Raw genomic sequence first — 16890 nt, forward strand, 5'->3', positions numbered from 1 at the left:
TAAGCTGATCTACATAGTCGCCTTTCTTTTGATATCTGAGCTCTCTGGCTTTAGCCTGTTCTTCCATTTTATTTTGTGAACAGTTCCAATACATAATTTAATTGCGGTGAACACGGCTAAAGGCTTTTTAGGCACTGGGTTCATTTTTAGAAAGCTATATAATCATAATCATCCTCCCATTGGGCATCTAGAGGGAAGATTCCTAGGATAGAATAGCCATATATATTACAGTTTCCTTCTGTGTCATAAAGAGGAAAAAGACCGTAAAGCACGCTCTCACTATTGGTAACATGTTTATACCATCTGCTCATCATTTATGGATGCCTTATAAACGATTTATGAACAGGCCTTAATATAAACCATGACTCAAAGACAATAGCCACAAGGACAAATGGATTTTAGGTCCCAACTCCCCACTCTTTTTTTTGGGGGGGGGGGCATTGTGGAAGAGGCTACCTGCCTATTGCAACTCCATATAAACAAAGGCCACAGCTAGACCTAAGGTTTATCCTGGGATCATCCAGGGTTCGCCCCTGCCTGAGCACTGGATCCCCTGTGTGTCACCTAGATGAACAGGTTTGACCCCTGGACGATCCAGGGATAAACCTGAGGTCTAGCTATGGCCCAAATGAAAAGGTGAAGCTAGGGATGGATCAGTGATGTTTGAGATCACCCAGAGTCTTCGAACATCATCTTGCAGCTTGGCTTGGCCCTGATTTTTGTTTGTGTTGAATGGAAATGCTTTTCTCCCCTTTTGTTAACAGCTCCAGGACTTAATTTTATGTTGAGCAGTGATCAAAATGGGAAATTTAGTCAAGTTTCTCCAGATTTGTTCAACTTTCCTCAAGCTTGCACAACTTTCCACAAACTTGCATACGTTTTGTAATTTGGGCAACTTTCGTCACAAATTAGGGAAATTTGCACGAATTGAACTGGGAATGAGACAAATGTGAGCACACGTTCCAGAATTTGCCAATAATTTTACCAGGCATGTATTCAGAAATAAATAAATAAATAAATAAATAGTTTCAGGTTTATTGGATGCCTCTTTAATAAGGGTTTGTCTAACTTGCATAATTGTTGGTAGGGCTGTGCACAGACCCCCCGATCCTCTTCTCTTACCGATTCGCAACTTCCTGATCGGGCCTGCTCTGCCCCTACCTTGCTCCGTCTAGGGTCCGCTCCCCTCTGCTCTGGAGCTCCGGCTCCGAATCAGAGCACTGCAGTGGCAGGGGCGGCGCCAGGTAAGGCTCCCCTCCCTCCTCCCCCTTACCTGGGTCCGTCCGCAGTCCCGCAGCTGCTTCAACTGAGCCCGAGGACTCAAACAGGAAGACCAGGGACTGTTTGAGTCCTCGGGCTCAGTTGAAGCAGCCGTGGGACTGCTGACAGATGCAGGTAAGACCCTTCCTCCCCCTTGCCCCCTTACCTGGCTTTGCCGCCATCGCTGCACGGGCGGTGGCAAGGCCAGGTAAACCCCCCTTACCTTTTTTGCGGAGCTCTGGATTGAGGTGAAGGATCCACCTTCATCTCGATCCGCTCCATGACGCTCCGCTGCTCCCCCGATCCTCTTCGCCTCCACCTTAAGGGGAGGTTAAGCCCCCCGATCCGCTTCTGTTTCTCCGGTCCGAGGAGAAGCGGATCACAGCCCTAATTGTTGGAGATGTAATGCACCTAATGCTTCTTTTATTCATATGTTTTGGCAATGCCCAATAGTTACCCCCTTTAAGGAGGAAGTTATAATAAGGATAAACTTTGTACTGCAACAGTCTTTAATATGGAAGGATGTACATGTCTTCCTAAACTACCTACTGGTTTCTTGGAAATTAATGCATGGTCAACACAAATGGATTTTCAGAGCCCTTATGACAGCCAAAAGACTGTGTTGGAGGGATAAATGTTTACCTCCCATAATGCAATGGACTGAGGACTTAATAACACTATCGACATTTGAATGAGTGTTATATAGGCGCCACTTGTGACTTGATAAATACATGGATATTTGGTCTGCTTTTCTTGAACTCTGCATAACCCCCCCTCTTTTTGTGTTAAGTATGGTGTATCTAATGGGGGGAAATGATGGCATTCCTGTGAATGTAATGTTTGTTCTTTTTCTTTTTTCTTTTCCACAATTTATTTTCTGTTCTGTTTTGTTAAATTCACAATAAAAGGAGGGTGGGAATGGTCGTGCAGTCAAAACTTCAAACAGGACATGATCTCCTGTTTTACAAGCAAGAATAAAATTTTCATTCACGCCTAGGTGAAGCACACCACTTGCCTTTTCATGGCAGACACGCCCCACACCAATAGCCAGAACTTTGCTGGGAAAGGGAATCATTGCAGAACAGCTTGAACACAAATGTGAGTGTGGTGTGTTTAAAACAGGGTTGCACTGTCTGGATGATGTTAGCAGGCACCCCCAGTGTAAATAGCAGGGACACACCTGCTGGTGTGGCAATGTAAAGGGGGAATCTGCACTGTTATCTCCAGTCTTAGATCAAAGATAAATGCAAGGATGTCACCTAGGGGGACTCCAGGAAGCTCTGCAGGCCAGATTAGGGAGCCCAGCAGGGCGGATTAGGCTCATGCCTGTTGTACATGGTGATGTAGTGTGTACATTTATTTATTTATTATTTATTTATTTAATTACATTTATATACCGCCCCACAGCCGAAGCTCTCTGGGCGGTTTACAACATTTAATTCATTTATTGGGTAATTTGCAATTTTTTTAAAAAAAATTACACGCATTACACAAAGTAGAAAAGGGCATTTAGATAAAACATTATAAACAGATAGCGCACATTGACTGTGTATATTTTTTAAAAAACAATTTGTTAAACCATCAGCCAAAGATGATCTTGCCAAACACCTGAGAGGAGAGGGCAGTTTTAACTTGGTGCCAGAAGGATAATAATGTTAGTGCTAGGTGAGCTTCATCAGGGAGCATTCCATAAACAAGGGGAGGGGGCACCACCGAGAAGGCCCTCTCTCTTGTTGCCACCCTCTGCACTACCCTTGGAGGAGGCACCTGGAGGAGGGCCTTCGATGCTGAGTGTAATGCCTGGGGTCACGTCATGCCAGGAGAGACGCGTGTGCATGTATGTGTGTGTGAGAGAGGCAGGATAGAGTTCGTTGGTTGAGATTTTAAGGGGAATGATGACTAAATGACTAGGGAACTCCTTTCCCTCTGTCTCTCTGGGGATGCAGAGGACGATTGCCATTCATTCTGAATCTATGGGCTCTTGTACCCATAAGGTGTAGTGGGAGGGAGGGGGAGGATCATGGACTTACCTGCTTCCACAGTCCTCCCCCAGCATCTATACGGCCATGCAACATCCTGGAGGGGAAAAGGGACGCTGCGGGCGCCATTTTGTTTTTGAAGAGGAGCTGTGCGCGGCGATAAAGTAAGGAATCCCCCCACCAAACTCCATGCCCAACCCCCTGCCATTGCAGAGATGGCAAAATTGCTGCCCCCACCCCCATGGGCACGGAGCCACCCCGCACAGCTCCGTGCCCCCTTGAGGACCTGGGAGGCTGTGCGCCACCCCAGCCGTGGTCCTTGGAATCATCCCAGGACTGCAGAAAAATGGGGAAATCCATGGTTGCAGTTATCCCAGGGAAAGTCTCTGGTCATCCCCGGTTGACCCAAGGATCCCCTGTGCGTCATTTGGATTCATAGGGACAACCAAAGACAACCCCGGGATATAGGCATGGTGTAGCCATGCCCCATGTTGTTCAATAACTCACTCCAAATCCATTTTGTCTCTGCAACCCCATCCGCGCCGGCTATTTCTATTGGTTCCGATTCTAGCTGCCTATCCCCTCTGTTTTCCAAATTGAATTTTCATGTTAACAGGATGGCTAAAAAAAGGGGGAGAGAAAATGGTTCCAAGCAGCTTTGGAGGAACCAGCCACCCCTCTCCTTTGCTAGCGGTTGTGGAGAACTCGATAGCAGCAGGTTGAACAAGAAGGGCTTGGGGGCAAGAACCCACTGACTTAACAACTCTGGGGCAGCTTATCTCTCTGCCCCGTATTGAGCAAAGCTGTCTCCTTTTAATGCTGTCCTGCTCTTCAGCTCTGCCACAGTACTGGTGCCAATTGGGATGCGCCAGATGTCTCTTTGGGTGGTGGCATATGTTCTAGGAAGCACCTGCTCTGTGGTATCTCTGATTTAGCAGTGAAGCACATAGGTTTTGCAGAATGAATGAATATGTTTGAAAGGGAGAGATCTCTTCAGGGTCAGGGAAGATAGCTGGAGGCTTTGTATATTTAAAAACAATTTGTTAAACCATCAGCCAAAGATGATCCTGCCAAACACGCAATTTTAACTTGGTGCCAGAAGGATAATAATGTTAGAGCTAGGTGGGCCTCATCAGGGAGCATTCCATAAACAAGCAGGGGGGCACCACCAAGAAGGCCCTCTCTCTTGTTGCCACCCTCTGCACTGCCCTTGGAGGAGGCACCTGGAGGAGGGCCTTCAATGTTGAGGGTAATGCATGGGGTCACATCGTGCCAGGAGAGGGCTGCTTCTTGCTTCAAGGAGCCATAAGGAGCCATATGAGTTTCAATGTATTCATTGAACAAATCTGCAAAAATTTGCATATTATTAGCATATTGTTTATTGATTTATTTGTTGCTTCTTAACCCCGGGACTTCAGCTGAAAAGGCCCCCAGCATGGCTTACAAAGATCGATAAGAAATCAGTTTAGCTGCAGGCATATGGCAATCTTGAGGCCTCGAGGAATTCTACTCGATTCGGGCATGGGGGACAAAGGCCATTTCTACACCAGCCTAGTGTAGAGGGGGGGGGGAAGGGGGAGGATATCATGAGATCCTGATCGCAAGATCCTCCCCATAGTCTAAATGCGGGCGCGACATCCTGCGAGGAAGGAGGGTGTCGCGCCTGCCATTTTTTTAAAAAATATATTTTTTAAAGGAGCTGAGCAGACGTGCACTCCTACCAAAAGTGAGTTCCTCCCAGACCAGCTCCTTCCCTCTACTGCTCCCCGCTACTCGTGGGGAGGAAGGAAGAAGCTGGGATGAGTGGCCACACCTCCTGCAGTCTTGGGACAATCCCGAGACCATGGGAAGAATCGGATTTTCCCAGGGAGTACTTATCCTTGGGAAAACCTGCGCTCATCCTCCCCTGCCCCCGGGAGTTCCTGTGTGTCATTTGGATGCACAGGCACTCGGCCGTGACCAGCCCGCATTTTCAGGCTGGTGTAGAAAGGGCCAAAGAAGCTGTCCTCCCTATGTTCGCTGTAACAAGAGAGAAGTGCTGTGGGTGGCAGGGGAACAAAGCCAGCAAGAGCAGACAAGGTGCTCTCAAACCCTTTCATATCTCTACCGCAAGCCCAGGATTGTGTGCCGGAAAGGTGTCTGCTTCACTACTCTAGTTAAATGTGCATTGAAGGAGAATGGGATGTTTGATCTTCTCATCTCTGCCTGGAAGAGGAATTAACAAAAAGGGTAGGAAAGGAGAGAGCCGGTTTCACGTGGCCTGCTATACCCTGCCATATTCTTGGGAAGCAGCAAGCTGGGCAGAACAGCTGCTTGGGGGTTTCATTGCAGAGCCATCCATTTCAAAACTTGAATCAGGAGAACAGAAGTGCGCTGGGATTGGACTGCAAGCAGAGATGGGGTGGCCAGTTGCCCATTGCCAAAAATAAGGAAATGCATACCCCGTTCCCCCCAAAAAGAGAGGCCACAGATTTGCATCAACTTTCATATGCTAATTGGTATCTATAGATGCAATTTTAGAAATAACGACTGTCACTTAAAAGGTAATACAATGCAACTCATGACAGTGGGGAAGACTGAGCAAGTGACACATGTGCCTGCTCTGTCTGTGGCTCAGGTGCCCAGATACTAAGATCCAAGCACCTGCTTGGACCCTATGATCAGCTTCAGTGGTCCTTCTCTGGGGACCCCTGCCAATGGAAGTGATCTGGGGAGCCACTAGGAAGAGGGCCTTTTCTACTATGGCACCCCGGCTGGGGAAAAGGGACTTTTCTGCTGTGGCACCCTGGCTGGGGAAGAGGGCCTTTTCTGCTATGGCACCCTGGCTGGGGAAGAGGGCCTTTTCTGCTGTGGCACCCCGGCTTGGGAAGAAGGCCTTTTCTGCTATGGCACCCTGCCTGGGGAAGAGGGCCTTTTCTGCTGTGGCACCCTGCCTGGGGAAGAGGGCCTTTTCTGCTGTGGCACCCCAGCTGGGGAAGAGGGCCTTTTCTGCTATGGCAACCCGGCTGGAGAAGAGGGCCTTTTCTACTATGGCACCCCGGCTGGGGAAGAGGACCTTTTCTGCTGTGGCACCCTGGCTGGGGAAGAGGGCCTTTTCTGCTGTGGCACCCCGGCTGGGGAAGAGGGCCTTTTCTGCTATGGCACCCTGGCTGGGGAAGAGGGCCTTTTCTGCTGTGGCACCCCAGTTGTGGAATGAGCTTCCCAGAGAGGTTCCTTCTGGTGCTTATATTGTGTCATTTCGGCACTGGGTGAAGACCTTTTTATTCTCTCAGGCATTTTTATTTTTCAGTTTGTTTTTATCTGGTATTGCATTTAAAAGTTTTGTGCAATGACTACCATCTGTTGGCTATATATTGCAGTTGTAAACTTTTACATTGTATTTGAAAAGGTGTATTTTGTTGTATGTCATTTTAGGATTTAAATTGTTGTGAACTGCCTGGAAAGCTCTGGCTATTGGGAAGTATAAAAATGTCAATCAGTCAACCAATCAACCAACCAACCCCTGTGGATGGGAACCTTCAGGGCCCCTGCTCCCCCGCCTTATGGGTTTTTTAATCTTTAAATCAGACTTGGACTGGAAAGCCCATCAACTAGAGGGCAGTTCTCTGACAGCCCTTGTAATAAAGGACAGTCCTCTATAAAGTTGGACTCATGGCCACCGTAGCAGAAAGGATCAGGGATTGCCTTTCAGTGAACCTCCAGGTCTGCAATGACTCTTGAGAAACCTCAGACCTGGCTGAATCCTGCAGGCAGGTGGGGTCACAGGATCACACTGTAAAGGGGAAGGGGGGTACAGTTTAGGATAGAATGACATTTCTGCAGCTCTGTGGCTGAGGATCAGAACATGATCAGCTGCACTATTTCAGCCTGCCACTGGGGATCATCGAAGGAAGTTTCGTTTGCCCCTTCGAGACTGGAAAAAACTCTTTTATGTTCAGGGCCACCCCAAGACATTTGGCGTCCTGAGGCAAAGAACAAGATGGCACTCTTTCCCATTCCACTTAAAACTGCCAATTGAACTTGCAGTGGAACCTTTCTTCCAGACTAGCAATGTGATGGTGTCCTCCAGGGCAGGCCACAAGACCTGCAGCTCTCTCCTCTAACTTCTCGCTGAAGCCTCCCAGTATCTGCCACCTGAGGTGACTGCTTCACTCTGCCTAATGGAAGGGCTGGCCTTGCTTAAGCTGCACATCAAGGTTTCAAAGTCCCACTAGAGTATCAAATCTGGTCCTTCAGGTATCCTGATCTGGCTCTCCAGGATTTCCAGAAGTCCATGCCTCCTTCTCCTGGCGTTGTCCTCTTTCCCCTGACTAGCAATCAGTTGGTGGTTTTCCAGCATTTGTGCAGTCTACACCCACCCACCCCTTTGGGTTGGAAATGCCTCTCTTAAGACTCAGTTCCTGGTAGTAAGAATTTTAAGCTAAAATATGTTGGCATTTTTTTTTTATTATTATTATTTGGCTCCACTCCTTTTGCTTTTGCTCTCCTAAGGACATGCATACACTTTCTCCCCAGAAAGTACATAGATGTGTGTGTGGGGGGGGGGGGCAGGATCACCCTAAACTTAATGTATGGGCTGGGGAGAGAGTCTCATGATGCTCTTCTGCCTGCTCTGCACTGATGAACTCATCTGATTTTGTTTCCAGATGATCGGCATCGAGTTAAGCTCCATCCACTTCTCGGTGATCCCAACTCGGACTATATCAATGCAAACTACATCGATGTAAGTGCATCAATTCAATGACCTGTTTCCTTTGCTTTGCCAACAGCGTCCTCTTTAGCAAAAACACAAAGTCATGGATTTTGGGGGTTTGTTTTATTTATTTTGTCTTTTAAATACCTTCTTGGTTGTGTGACCTAGAATTATCTTTGTCTTCCATGCTCCCCTTCTCTCTCTCTCTCTCTCTCTCTCTCTCTCTCTCTCTCTCTCTCTCTCTTTTCTCTCTCTCTTTTCTCTCTCTCTTTTCTCTCTCATACACACACCCCCCCTTAGAGGTTCTGCTCCCCATGCAGCCTGATGTCATGTTTACTCCTATTCTCTTTTGGAATCCTCTTCAATTCCAAAAGGCTAACATGTCCTTTCTCTTTCCCCATCTGTGGCATTTTCTCCAATAATGGAATATCATGATCCCGCAGCAGATCAGGGTAGGATTAGAGCAGGAGTAGGCAACCTATGCCCTCCAGGTATTTTGGTGACAATTCCCAGAATCTTTTACCATTTTCCATACTGGTTGGGGCTTACAGGAGTTGTAGTCCAAAATATTTGGAGGGCACCAGGTTGCCTACCTCTGGATTCTGTACAGCACCATGAAAATTGATGGCGCTTTATAAATAAATATTATTATTATTAATAATAATAATAATGTAGAAGCAGAACTCTATGCAAAATCCAAGCAATCCATATTGTTCTCAAAGCTTTCCTTATCTTAACTTGTAAATTACCCAAATTCTTTGAGGGGGATGGATTTGGAAGGACTCAAGTCCTTTTCCCAAGCCAATCTCCTGCAAAATAATAATAATAAAAAGATTCCAGAGAACAAAAGAGATAGAAAGCTATGGTTTATCGCACATGCTACAGTTTCAGAAGCCAGCAAAAGGAAACAAAACCCCAAGTAACGCGTGAGGAAAAGCCAAAGGCAAGGGGTGGAAACGGAGTTATATTACAGGTTATTTATTGGTAAATTGCCGACACATTTCGGACAAAGTCCTTCTTCAAGGCAATAACGATGGTGATTTTCTCCGGAGCAGAAATGATCTCCTAATTGTCCGAAACGCGTTGGCCGTTTACCAGTAAAAAACCTGTAATAGAACTCCGTTTCAACCCCTTGCCTTTGGCTTTTTCGAATGGCAACAAAATAAATGGAAGTCCTGATGTGAATTTCAACTATCTGTGAACATTTATTTTTGGCTTTAATATGTTCATGGTTGTCTAGATCAATTAAACGAAGTGAAAGAAGCCACACCTAATCCCATAGTCCTTTGCTGGCATGCTGCTATTGCTTCCTCTCTGTTCATCTGTGTTGCATTAATGTTGTCTAATGTACTCCCTCTACTAAACGGTCTAGTCCTCTTCGGATTGTGACTCACTAATCTGTCTGTCTCTGATCTCTTTTTCTCTTGAACCTGTGTCCAATTGGGCTTGCTAAGATTCGGATAAACCGAGAAGTAAGTATACCTTGCATCCCTCTCCTCTTTTCCACCTTTTCCTCTGTTATTGACTCCTGAAAAATTTATCCACGGGGAAGTTGGCTGGGTGGTTTCTTCTGTTTCCTGCTATTGGCCAGGCCCTTTCATGATGATGATGTTCCGAGTAATCAGAAATGGGGATTCAGCAGGAGATGCATTCATTGCTTAAGCCCTATGCAGGCATTTGCCTCCTGATGTGTAGGGTCGATATGATAAGGGGATGTGGTAGCACATGTAAGCCCTGTCCCTGGCGACCCCAGGCACCCACCCACTGGTCAGACCTCTGTATGTTGAGCATGAAAGTCTGAAAAGGATATAAATCAGCCAATTGCACTTACAGAGGTCTTGTGATCACGAACACTATCTTAGCAGGGTTATGTCTGCACCCTCCGCCGTTCTGTACGCGAACAGACAAATGCCTACTTTAGTCACTCATCAGTTCTGTTCTCAAACATACTGCTAAGGACCATTGTACTCTTCCCAGTATGCACTCATTTTGACAAGGATGAATGCCTAGAAAGGTCTAAGATCCTGTGGGGGTCTGGGAGAAAAGGAGGAACTAACAGAGAATGGGTGAACAAGAAAACAGTGGCAGGAAAATGTAGGGTTGTTGCGGGTGCCCGACTGGGTCCAGGAGTCCAATGGATCCCCCTGCATCCAGCCCCAGTCGGGGCCATCAGTGCATTCATGGGCCTGTGGATCGAGCCCCTGCAAGGCCTGACAAATGCCTGCCAGCGATCTGCCCTCATTCGCAGCCTCCACTGTGCACAACAATGGAGGCTCCACAAATTGCACATTTCCCTTGTTGCTTAAATGGTGGCTGTAAAGGGCTGTTTTACGCAATGGGGAAATGACGTAATTCCTGGAGCTTCCATTGTTGTGCACCATGGAGGCTCTGGACGAGGACCAAAAGGCTTACGACAGCATCGAACACTAGCTGAGCCACAAAAGAAGCTCATGTGGTGCCACGAGTGGTGGCAAATGGCGGTGGTGGGGTGAATGTCCAATGAATTGGACCCTGGTGAGTTCACCCAACCCTCGAGAAATGTGACAAAAATTACTTTTATTCGCAGCGAATGCAACAATGCAGTCCACCTTAGTTATAAAACCATCAAAGTTGTCCTCAGGGCAATTTGAATTGCAAACTCCTTCTGAAGAAGAGTGGTGAAGGCAAGCAAACAACAGTTCCTTTTCTGATGATGAAGGAGTGCAAAATTCCAGGGCAAAGTGCATTTTGTGGGGTCCCTCCCCCAATGGGGTACTCCTCCCATTAGCCACAGGTGTAACTGGTGGCAGCAACGGGTGGCCAAAAAGCATCATTTGAGTGTTTGATGTAGCATCACTCTGGGGCATTGTGGGGAATTTCAAATGGCACCTCGTAACTCCCCACTACTCAGGGGGGAAAGGGAAGCTGTCATCATGGGTGAGGCCCTAGTGGGATTACTGGAACTACAACAAATATCAGAAGAAAGGGAGGGAGAAGCCCTAAGGAAAGGAAGAGGAAGTTTGTGTTAGAGCAGAGCAGAAATAGGCTCTTGGAATTCTCCACCCTATTTTTGGTCAGAGAAATTGAGAGGCGGGATGGGAATATTTCAGTGACTTTCTCCAAGGGGAGGGAACCATTTCTTAGGAGTGAAGAAGGTCACCTTTAGCAATCCCCCTACTCCACAATGGTGGAGAATATTTGGAGAAAATTCTGCAGAGTCCTTTTTTTTTAAAGAGATGAGCGAAAGAAAAATCCGAGAAATCTTCTCAGAAAAATGTCTTCCGATAATTTTTGGCTCTGCTCTCCACTGCAGTACATGCCAAATAGCAGAGGTTTTAATTGTGTTTACATTTTTTTAATGTTATGTTTTAATTAAGATTCTCTTTTTAATCTGTGTTTTATTATCGTTAGCAGCATTGGGTACCATTTTGGGCAGAAAGGTGGGATTTGAATTTAGTTAGTAAATAAAACGCTGCTCTTCCTGGCTTCTCTGAGGGCTGTATGCAACCAGAGTGTGCACTACTTGTCCTGTTGTTGCTGCGTATCCTTCAGAACAAGGACAGAACAGCACCATGTACATTGATGGTGCTATATAAATAAATAAATAAATAAATAATAATAATAATAATAATAATAATAATAATAATAATAACAGCATGAGTCCTCTTCCTGGTTGCCTGGCAGAATAAGTTTATCTGGCAACTGGTATAACAACAATGCAGCTTCAGTTGGGACGCTAAGCATTGTGCTCAGTACCAATCACCCATTGGAAACAATGGGTGCTGAAAATATTTAACTTTGGCTGGATTGTGCTCTTCAATTTTTTTTGTACTGTTGTGTGCGGTGGGATTTAAATCCAAATGTTTGAGAAGCTAAGATGCTGTTATTTTCCCCACCACTTCACTGCTAGCATAAACTATTGTGTTTATTACACCCTTCAATAACCCTTGTTCACTGTGTACTATTAACAACTTTAATTCTTACACAACTATAAAAAAATGTGCCAGATATTTAAGTCAAGTTGTTTATAATTAATTTAGCATTATACTTGACTTTTATGCAACCTGCATAAACTCATCCATTAATCTATCCTTTTTACTCAAGATGTTTATGTGTTAAACTAAGGTGTTTATTATAATCAAGTAAAAATATCTGAGCTGTTAAATAAAAAAACTTGTTCTTATTAGCTTACATATTTCTGATGCTAACAGTTCATTGACACTGAGGCTGCAGTCCTATGCTCACTTGTCAGGAAGCAAGCTTATTAAACTCAGTAGGATTTATATTATTATGCAGCACACTTGCACATGTTAACTAATGCAGATTAGTGCATTTGTTCAAGTGCATGATTAGTGCATTAGCACTAATGCATGCATGCAAATTAGTCAAAAACCTTTAAGAGCAAAATAAAAAGATGGCAGCTGATGGAGCAGCACTGCTGATGTCGAAGTTGCAGGAAGGGGAATGGCAGTGAAACTCCTGAAACGCCCTTCAAATTCAACCCGAAGTTCACCTGTAATACCCTTTCAGTTGCCTCTGTTCCCAGCAGGCTTTCCTGTTTTCCAAACCAGACAACAGGCCTTTCTATTTGGTCAAGTGGGCCAGGATGATGATGATGATGATGATGATGATGATGACGATGATGACGATTTACATTTATATGCTGCCCCATAGCTGAAGCTCTCTGGAATGGGTATTCCATCTTCAATTGGGATGTTGTGTTGCTGGAGCCAACGTCTTAAGAACATAAAAAGTGCCATGCTGGATCAGACCAAGGGTCCATCTAGTCCAGCACTCTGTTCACACAGTGGCCAACCAGCCCTCGGCCACGGATGAGCAAGCAGGACACGGTGCAACAGCACCCTCCCACCCATGTTCCCCATCAACTGGTGCACACAGGCTTACTGCTTCGAATACTGGAGATAGCACACAACCATCAGGGCTAGTAGCCATTGAAAGCCTTCTCCTCTCTGCACTCTGAAACCTGAGCGCAAAACGTTTTTAATTTTAGTTCACCCGTAATACCCTTTCACCTGCCTCTGTTCCCGGCCGGCTCTCCTGTTTTCCAAACCAGGCAACAGGCCTTTCTGTTTTGTCAAGTGGGCCAGGATGGGTATTCCATCTTCAATTGGGAGTTTGCGCTGCTGGAGCTGATGTCTTCTACAAGACAATGCAAAATGAGAGACCACAAGCCGCACAGGAAACCATCCTGTTCGGCTTTGAAGCCGGAGCCTTCCCTGCTGGGTTATTGGTTATTGGCCTTGTTAGATCTTTCTCTGTTCTTTCAGGCTGCTGCTTCCCTGTTAGGAGCTCTTAATGTGTGCAGTAAGTGGTTTGGATGAATGAAAGTGTTCACAGCCATTGCTCAAGACTGCGTGACTCCTGTGAACTGCAAGGCTACAAGCAGTGTTCTTCTGATGCGATTCCTTGCCATCTTGGGGCAATCTGGGCTGAGCTAAATCCTGTCGTTTTTTCCTGTATAATATTGCCAGGATTCGATCATTTTTGTCTGTCTCTTCTGCCAAGACTCTTGTTCATGCGCTGGTTATTTCTCGGTTGGACTACTGCAACCTTCTTCTCACTGGCCTTCCTTCTTCTCACATCAGTCCGTTGGTTTCTGTTCACCACTCTGCTGCTAAGATCATCTTCTTGGCTCGCAGCTCTGACCATGTTACTCCACTTCTAAAATCTCTTCATTGGCTTCCAATTCACTTCAGAATCCAATATAAACTTCTCCTGTTGACCTACAAAGCTTTTCACTGTCTAGCTCCTTCCTATCTTTCCTCTCTCATCTCACACTATTCCCCTGCTCGTGCTCTTCGCTCCTCTGATGCCATGTTTCTCACCTGCCCAAGGGTCTCTCCTTCCCTTGCTCGGCTTCGTCCATTTTCTTCGGCTGCCCCTTACGCCTGGAACGCTCTTCCAGAACACTTGAGAACTACAAGTTCAATCGCAGCTTTTAAAGCTCAGCTAAAAACTTTTCTTTTTCCTAAAGCTTTTAAAACTTGATTTTGCTCTGACTTTTATACTGCCTGTTTGGTGCATTCTCTTCCCCTCCTTATTGTTTTATTATGATTTTATTAGAATGTAAGCCTATGCGGCACGGTCTTTCTATTTATTGTTTTACTCTGTACAGCACCATGTACATTGATGGCGCTATATAAATAAATAAATAATAATAATAAGGGGAAGCAGAGCCAGCGCCATGGGTAGGCATGGTTGGGTACCTGGCAAGGGTCCACTGGAGCTGCTGCTCCACTTCACCATTACAACTGTCTTGTTTCTCAGAAAGCCCCTGCTTTTGATGGGAGACAAATGATGAGGCCTGCTAGGTAATCCACAAAGCTTTTATTAAGCAGCAAACATCTCTTCTACCTGAAGAGAGTCTAATCTCTTGGAAACTTCCCCCTAGGCAAAACTATGCAAACTAAGCGAGACAATTGTCCGACCAAGGATAACAGGAAGCCCCTTCCCAAATGCCCCTAACTTCAGAGAGCCTGGTGCGGAGGCAGGTTCTGGCACAATCCTAGTCGGACTGACTTTCTCATGCCTTCCTTCCGCTCTGTGCGTTTTAGCTTCCAGTGGACCCTAGCATCAGCTAGGTTGTTGGGGCGCTCTCCTCTGGAAGAAAGCTCACTGCCCACTGAGTGTGTAGGATTTGCCCTAGAGGAGATAAGCTGTGGAGAGGACTGACTCCCAGCTTGTGAATCGCCCATGAGAGCTTCCTCCCCCACTGGTACAGGCTGGCTGGTGTCTGGCGCCTCCTCCTCTCGGTCCGAATCTGATTCTGATTGATTACCTGAAACACCTTCTCCCAAAACAGGGGCAGTAGGGTTAGACATGACAACAAGCTGCTAGATTATTTGCCTCTATGGATGGTGCAGGTGCCTGGTTGGATCTCGAAGCCCAGTGAGAAATTTCTGGCTCAGCTGCCTGGACACTAGTTTGTGGACTCCAGCATTTGCCTGGCTGGGTGTGCACTGAGCCAGGCAAGTGTGTCAGCAACTGCTCTCTTGCTGAGCACCATCTTCTACTCAAATGGCTGTTCACCCCCCTCCCCCCCCGTAATTTAATTATTTTATTTATTTGTTGCATTTTTATACCGCCCAATAGCCAAAGCTCTCTGGGTGGTTTACAAAAATGAAAACCCTAAAAACCATTCAAAATATAAAACAAACAGTATAAAAGGATAGCCCAAAAGGAAATATAAAAATACAACCAGGATAAAAACCAAGCAGCCACACAGAAATTAATACAGATTTAAAATACAAATTTAAAACAACAAAGTTAAAATTAAGTTGCTAGACTGTTAAAATGCTGAGAAAATTAAAAAAAGCTCTTCACCTGGTGTCTAAAATAGTATAGTGTAGGAGCCAGGTGAACCTCTCTAGGGAGATCATTCCACAGCCCATTCACAAACAGGGCCCTTAAAGCAGCCATATCTACAACGTTACAGGTAGGGTTGTCACGAGTGCCCGACTAGGTCCAGGAGCCTGGTGCCCCCCCCCGTGCACCTCCCCGGATCCGTTCAGCCACTCCTCTTGTGAATGCGGATGCCCCCCAAGCATTTGTAAGGCCCTGACAAGTGCTCAGCAGCCAGCCAGCCACACCCCAAAATTGTGCACTTTCCCCTTTGTACATCAATGGTAACCGCCATTAACTCAACAGGGGAAGTACATGTTTTTTGGGGGGGCTCTGTAACGGGCACATCCCCCCCACACCAATGGTGGCCTTAAAGGCCCCATTGATGCCAGGGTCAAGGCGCTCCAGCATTCACGCCTTCACCCTTGTGTCAATGGGGACCTTAAGGCCATCATTGGTGCAGGGGTGGGGGTGGGGAGTTGCGCAATTTACAGAGGTTTCTGAAAATGCGCAATTCCCTCATTGCATCAATGGCAAGCACCACTGAAGCGGAAGGGGAAGGGTATGATTTCGTCATGGGCAGCTGCTGCACACTCACGGGGGCCTCGCAGGTGCTCAAGCAGGGGTCTGTGCTCATGCCAAAAGCACTCAACTGGGTCCAGGAGGGGCAAACGAGGGTGCGTGTGTGTTTCCTGCCAGACTCCCAGTTGGGCGCTCATGGCATCCCAAGTTGGGAATGTGGAATGACTTTGGAGGTAGCTTCCATTGTGAGACTTTGCTTGCAGGGGGACAAGAGCCAACATGGGGGAATGTTTAGACCAGTGAGCAATGGGAGGGAAATAGTTTAATGGGGAAAAATGGAAAAAATATTGGGGCGCATGCCCCCTCCTTACTCTGTTCTGTAGGGCTTGAGCACCCCAATTTCAGAATGCTGTGACTACACCGTAGGGATGCTCCATGAAGTCAGCTTTAAGAGCAGCAGACCTCGCAGCAAATTAACGTGGTTGTGTTCCTAGTGGGCGCAAGCAGCGTTTCGACCATTTGTTCTTCCGTCAGAACATAATCCATCTTCTTATTCCTTCGCAGGGCTACCACAGATCCAACCACTTCATAGCCACACAAGGTAAACCATTCTTTTATCAACTTCTTCTCCATCACACGCCAGTGTCCTTGTTCTTTTGGTCCTCCTCCTCCTAAAAATATTTATTACATTTTTATAACTGCCCATCAGCCGAAGCTCTCTGGGCAGCTCTCTGGGCACAATTAAAAACCGTAAAATACAAGTATAAATTTAAAACATTAAAAGTTTAAAAGGCAATATAAAACCAGCTACATTAAAGATCAGGGAAAGCCTGTGTGAAAAGGTTTGCGTTCAGGAGATGTTTAAAATATATTATCTTTTGCGCCTCCCAAACCGCATGAGGGAGGGTCCTCCAGAGGTTGGGTGCCACCACAGAGAAGGCCCGCTGCCACAGTTCATCATGGCGGAATTACATTCATCTCAGAAGGCCAGTAGGACCATTCCTAGGGAGAGTAGAGGGCAGGCAGCATGAGAAGAGTCGTGTGGATTTCAACACCAAAAGCTTGCGCGTCTCCCAAGACATTTTCCAGGAAGCA

General features: G+C 46.3%; 1 protein-coding gene across 8 annotated transcripts in view; it reads left to right on the top strand.

The window, feature by feature from the left end:
• PTPRU (protein tyrosine phosphatase receptor type U) overlaps nucleotides 1-16890 on the top strand; it is a 410313-nt gene that overhangs the window by 342437 nt on the left and 50986 nt on the right. For 4 of the 8 annotated variants that reach the window (XM_063139805.1, XM_063139806.1, XM_063139810.1 and 1 more), the window contains 3 exons: nucleotides 7886-7962; nucleotides 9387-9404; nucleotides 16360-16396. In XM_063139805.1, coding sequence (XP_062995875.1) covers nucleotides 7886-7962; nucleotides 9387-9404; nucleotides 16360-16396 — 132 coding nt within the window. The remainder of the gene's footprint in view (nucleotides 1-7885; nucleotides 7963-9386; nucleotides 9405-16359; nucleotides 16397-16890) is intronic. The other 4 variants (XM_063139808.1, XM_063139809.1, XM_063139812.1 and 1 more) reach the window with 1 other exon arrangement.

The sequence above is a fragment of the Elgaria multicarinata genome, chromosome 13 (genome assembly GCF_023053635.1).
Source record: "Elgaria multicarinata webbii isolate HBS135686 ecotype San Diego chromosome 13, rElgMul1.1.pri, whole genome shotgun sequence".
NCBI classification, from domain to species: Eukaryota; Metazoa; Chordata; class Lepidosauria; order Squamata; family Anguidae; genus Elgaria; species Elgaria multicarinata.